Source organism: Perca fluviatilis, chromosome 18, assembly GCF_010015445.1.
Source record: "Perca fluviatilis chromosome 18, GENO_Pfluv_1.0, whole genome shotgun sequence".
NCBI classification, from domain to species: Eukaryota; Metazoa; Chordata; class Actinopteri; order Perciformes; family Percidae; genus Perca; species Perca fluviatilis.
The window spans coordinates 30,011,452-30,017,527 of NC_053129.1; the positions used below are offsets into that span (position 1 = coordinate 30,011,452).

The 6,076-nt window shown below is 40.0% G+C and overlaps 1 protein-coding gene across 1 annotated transcript in view; it reads left to right on the top strand.

Annotated features, from left to right (window-relative positions):
* Window positions 1–703: 703 nt before the first annotated feature.
* LOC120546436 overlaps window positions 704–6,076 on the top strand; it is a 10,488-nt gene continuing 5,115 nt past the window's right edge. The window contains exons 1-3 of the mRNA XM_039781362.1: window positions 704–815; window positions 3,949–4,272; window positions 4,407–4,439. Coding sequence (XP_039637296.1) covers window positions 755–815; window positions 3,949–4,272; window positions 4,407–4,439 — 418 coding nt within the window. The 5' untranslated portion in view covers window positions 704–754. The remainder of the gene's footprint in view (window positions 816–3,948; window positions 4,273–4,406; window positions 4,440–6,076) is intronic.

The window sequence follows — 6,076 nt, forward strand, 5'->3', positions numbered from 1 at the left end:
AAACATAGAAAGAAAAAAAAAAGAATTCTCTCTGCTGCTGGTGTTACCCACATCCTCACCCAAACACTCCTCCTTCAGTTCTTAGAAACAAACTGCAAAAATAAAATGAGGAACCAACAGGTGTCAGACAGTAAAACCTCATCTTCTGTGTGTTCTATCAGCTGCTACAGTATCACCATATTACACCACAGACATCAAGAGTGAAATCCTGCTGGGCGAGGAGTTTGACTCTTCACCTGTGTGTTCATGTGTGCTGTCAAACATCACCATGAATCCTGTCTGGTTTCTAATAAACACCATCTGAAGAAAACAAGCTGCATTACTGCAAACACTTATCTTAACCAACAATCTTCCCACGCTCAACTTCCTCAGTTGTCTTTTTTCGTCTTTTCAGGTGTGAAATACGTCAGTGTCACAAATCCACCCTGGGACTGGACACAGTGTGAACACCAGACTCAACATGAGATTAATACAGTTTGTTTGTTGCAGCGTTAGATTGGATCAATGAACGAAGAAACATTTAACTATGAGAGAAAACTATGTGGAAAAGTGAAAATTGAAAAAACTTTTTGGCTGTTTGGCGTCTATAAGGAATTCAAACAGCCTACCCCTAACCCTAAAAGTCATTATGAGGAAGTGACATCATCCTAATTACAGGAAGTAGGTGCAGCATCTCTCAACTAAAGCACTATTTTAGAAACAGTTCTGAGCATCAGAACGAGAGAGAGAAGAAGCAGAGACACAGAGAAGCACGATGGAAGAGTTCAAATGGATCAAAATGTCTTTATTTCTGATACCGCTGCTTCACTTTACAGGTAAGAAGACTTATATCATATATATATATATGGAAGGCACATTAAAAATCAAATGTATCATAATTATTGAATTTACTTTGTTAGCTAAATTTGACAAATCTGTGTGTTTTTAAAATGGTGAGTTTAGTGAACTCTTGGAAACCAAGGAAAAAGAAATAATCGTCACACTATGAACACAACAGACATTTATTGGGGGAATGCTGTTCTACAGCATTCCACCTATTGTTATTCGGTTTTATTTATTATTATTCCGTCTCTCCCGTGACGTTTTTTGGCTCTCTGTAACTTCCTGCATACTTTCACCTATTTAAACCATTCAACTTTTCAAATGTTCAGCTCTTTCAGCTAATGATGGGACTTCTTCAACTTTTTTCTACTATTTATACTTTTTCAAATTTTAAGCTTTTAACACTTTTTTTAACATTAAAGTCAATGAGAGCAGCCTTCAAATCCTTCAAATCCTCTTCTGCTTCAAAATGTATCTCCTCCTACATTCTTCCACCTACAGACGTGATTCAAAATTTAAAATGTTCACAAAATATTCAGCTATTCGGGGTCTACTTTTCAGGTTGATATCTTTTACAGTTTTTGTGAAAAAGCCTTTTAAGTTTAGTAATCTTTTCAGGATTTTTTATCGATTAAACAGGGTGTGTATTGCGTTTGCTAGAGTGGATGACATCACAGCTAGAGGGTGAAGCTTCGAAAAAATTATCTTAGTTCCTTGTCTGTAAACTGCTCTCACGCCCACAATATCTACTTGTCATACACAATTTATACATCAAAACGTAGGTATTTTTGTCTAGTTTCAGAAAATCTGCTCAGTCATGCGATACGTCCCATACTTTTGGCTCAGCGAGCTTCCAAATGACGAGATCAACAAATTTCTGTCCATCCGCTCCAATGATGAAAGGCGTCCATATTTTCCAGCGAAGAGCAGAACGAACCACTTTTTTAAATCGCTGATATGCCCACATTTTTACATTTATCCATATAAATTTTACACCGATACGTTCACAAAGGCCTTGTGTCTCTAACGGTCAAGTCGCTGTTTCGATAGCATGTACTGTTGTGGATTTATTAAGGATTGTTTGAAGGGTTCTCTCACACTGTCTCTCACTAATCAGGTGTGGGGATGAATGATCAAAGAGATGCTTTATAAATACTAAAGGAAAGTTGTTTGTCTGTTCTGAAGATGGCGCAGTGGTTATGGCACATGGCTAGGGTGTGGGGGGCCCGGGTTCAAATCCCACTGTGGCATATCAATCAGTGTGTCCTTGGCTAAGGTGTTATTTGACTTTTCAACTACTCTCACTACTTAAACTTACTTTTACGGTTTTAAGCTATTCATCCAGTTTAGCTTTAGCAATTCAGCTATTCATGTTTTATTTTGCAAACACACACATGCACACACGCAAACACACACACACACACATATACACACACACAGACACACAAACAGACACATAAACACACACACACACAAACACACACACACAAAGACAGACACACATGCAAACACACACACACACACACACAACACACACACACACACTACTAAAACACACACACACACACTCCACCCCCCACCCCACACACACACCCACACACACAAACACACCCCCACACACACACACACACACACCGCTCGGCCGTACACACACACACACTACACTCTTCTCATCTCTTCTCTTCTGCTCTCCTTTCTTCTTTCTTTCTCTCCCCCTCTCTTTCTTCCTCTTTCTTCTTGTTCAGCCCCATTCTTTTCACCTAATATATTTACATCTCATCTCAGCTAGATTGATGCTTTTTCGTTCTATGCAGTATATATCTGATAATAATAAAAATATTTCTTCTGCTCTCAGTGTCTGAAGTGCTGGCGCGTACTACAGGAGACATATGAAGAGCAGGTGCTATCGTTATCAGATCAAAGAGATGTTTATAAACATTGCCCAGGCCCTTAGTAACCATGACAACACTTTCACAGACAGTCTACTGATTACTCCAGGCTTGCTGTAGGAGTCAACTAACTAGACTAACTATGATCATCAGTCTATATATTTGCGTTCCACTTCTGTCTGTCTGTCTGAAAATCTGGGGAAAAATCGCTCAGTTTTGTGATACGCCTTTTACTTTTGGCTGGTTGAGCTTCCAAATGACAAGGTGTCCATTTCGTTCCTCCATTTGCTTCAATGATCAAACTCCTGGATATTTCCCAGCGAAACACTGAACAAACCACTTTTTGAAATCGCTGATATGACCACATTTTTACGTTTATCCATATAAATTTTATACCGATACGTTCACAAAGGCCTTGTGGTGCTCAGGATCACGTCATTTGACTGATAGCAGTTATGGTGTTGCCACAGTGAGGCCTTTGTTTGAGAGCTTGCTCTCAGGGACTCTGAATAGCTGCAGCACAGCACAGTGGTCTTCCACTTCTTCTAAATGTCTTCTCTCCCCCTCTCTATCTCTCTGTTTCTCTCTCTTTTCTCTCTCCATCCCTCCTTCTCCCTCTCTCTCTGTCCTCTCTCCATCCCTCCCCTCTCTCTCTCTGTCTCTCTCTCTTTCCTTTCTCCATCCCGCTTCTCCCTCCTTCTCTCTCTGTTTCTATTTTTTCTCTCTCTCTCTCCCTGTTTCTCTCTCTTTTCTCTCTCTCTGTCCTCTCTCCATCCCTCCTTCTCCCTCCCTCTCTCTGTCCTCTCTCCATCCATCCTTCTCCCTCCATCTCTCTCTGTCTCTCTCTCTTTTTTCTCTCTCTCTCCTTCTCTCTCATCCCGCTTCTCTCCCTCCCTCTCCTCCCTGTCTTCTCTTTTTCTCTCTCTCTCCTTCTTTCTCCATCCCTCCTCCCTCCCTCTCTTACTTTCTTTAACTTATTGAACCAATTTCCACTTTTTCAACTATTCTTCAGCTTCAGCTAAAGACTTCACAATGTTATATCATATATATGTATATGGCAGGCACATTAAAATCAAATGTATCATAATTATTGAATTTTACTTTTTTAGCTATAATTCTGACAAATCTGTGCTTTTTTAAAGTGGTGTTTAGTGAACTATTGGAAACCAAGGATAAATAAATAATCGTTCACACTATGAACACAACAGACATTTATTTTCTCTCATCTTCTTAACAGCAGCAGCTGGAAACCATTTCCTCTCCTTCACTGTCAGAGCTGGAGATGATGTCACTTTGCCTTGTGAACATGTGATAGACGGTCAGAGAAAGTGTGACAGTACTACCTGGCTCTTCAGTGGTTCAGGAAACACAGTGGAGCTGTTTGAACTCGGGCAGATTAAAGAAGAAGCCAGAGATAAATCAGACAGACTGAGTGTTAGAGAGAACTGTTCTCTGGTTATAAAGAAGGTCACAGAGGAGGATGCTGGTCGTTACACCTGCAGACAGTTCAGATCAGGACAACATCAAGGTCCAGATACTGCGGTTGTTCTGTCTGTTACCAGTGAGTATTTACATCATAATGTTTTCAAATTGTCTTATTTGAACAATATACTGAAACATAATAATTATGATTACAGTGATGAAGTTAATTTTACTCTTGTTGTCTTTTTCTCGCAATATCTCCATCTTCACCAGTGGTAGAAAAGAACACTGATGAGGAGAAACCAGGTGAGAACATGTTGAGCTGTTTAAAGTCACTTCAAACTGATGAGAATAATGAGCTAAAAATAAGTTTTAATATTACATCACAACAGTTTGTTGAGTTGTGTTCATCTATTCTGAGGCCTGTACTACGAAGCAAGATTTGTCATTAATGAGCTAACTTCAGGTTCAACCCAGGATTTTCTGTACCACGAAGGTGGATTAGTTTTTATTGGGTTCAATCGCCGTGGTAACTCATGCTGAACACCTAACCTGGTCAGGACCAGGTTAAGTTGGAGATTAGAGATCAACCGGTGTTAAAGCACCGCCTACTGACCAATCAATACTCGATTGATAACGGCGTCACCGTTCTTATAGAAGATCAGGTGGAACTCGGTGCAGAGAGAGAGAGAGAGAGAGAGAGGGGAGAGAGAGGGAGAGGGGGGGGAGAGAGGTGCGCTCATAAAAGTTAAAACATTTAGAGACCGACAACCCCGTTAACATTCACTGATGGGTATCTTTATGAAAGAGATAGATTTTAAGGTTAGCGAATTACATATAGGCTATTTGTCAGCTTCTTCAGCCATGTGTTGCCAATACGCACATTGGTTAGAATTATGTTTTGATATTTTTTTATTTTCTCTCCCCCAGGGAAGTTTTAAGCATCAACGACTTCATTTCCTGCTTTCCGATACACTTTAATGCACCAATTTACGGTAAAAATATCTTTATTCAGCTTATAGATGTTAAGAAAAAAGCATGGATGACAATTCAAAATGTAACAAAAATATAATGGAAAGTAGCCTATGTTGTTACGTGTCATTGGGCATTTTTAAGTGGGTAGCCTATACAGAAATCCTGGAGCTTACTATCACGTAGACTACACCACTGGAAGTGATATTGATAGGATAAGCGTTGTGATTTACGTAAAACAGCGTCGGCTGTTTTTTGCCAGCTTTCCTTCCTGCATTTTGACTGTAAAACCGTGTTTGTGTTTTTCATATTTATGTAGAATTATAGCGTCTCTGGTAGATGTTTGCGATTGGTCATGGTGCGCAAACACCGCCTCTTTTATGTGAACGCGCCGCTGGATTGGGAAACCCTGAGTTGACTGAACTAGTTGATAACCACCGTCGTGACACAGCTTATGCAGCACCGTGGTTGTTAGGGTTAGTGAAGCCGGGTAACTGAAAGAGATCCAGGACTTATTGATCTGGATTCGTGGTACAGGGCCCTATTTCAGGTAGAAGGTTTAACAAACTCTGAGTCTAACCCTGATGTCTGAGTTGATTTACCCTGAGATGGGAAACTCTGAGTTTTTGGTTTCAGAACAGCTGATTTGAGTTGGTTCAATCAAATCAGAGTAGGTTCATGCGTGTGCACCACCACAATAAAAAGGCAGCATGAATGGAGCCATGATTTTACGATTCACCATGGTAACAACCACAAACAAACTGGTCGGTGGAAATACTGATGCGCATGTACAGCGAGTATAAAAAAAAAAACAGCAGCTGCTGCAAAAGAGAGAGAATTTGCGTGGGAGAAAATTGCTGCTAGAGTAAATGCATATATTCCAATATAGTTTATATCATATTTAATCATAAGTATAGCCTAATATTACTGGTGAAATGGTACTGAACCTATAATCTATTTCATTTAGGTGC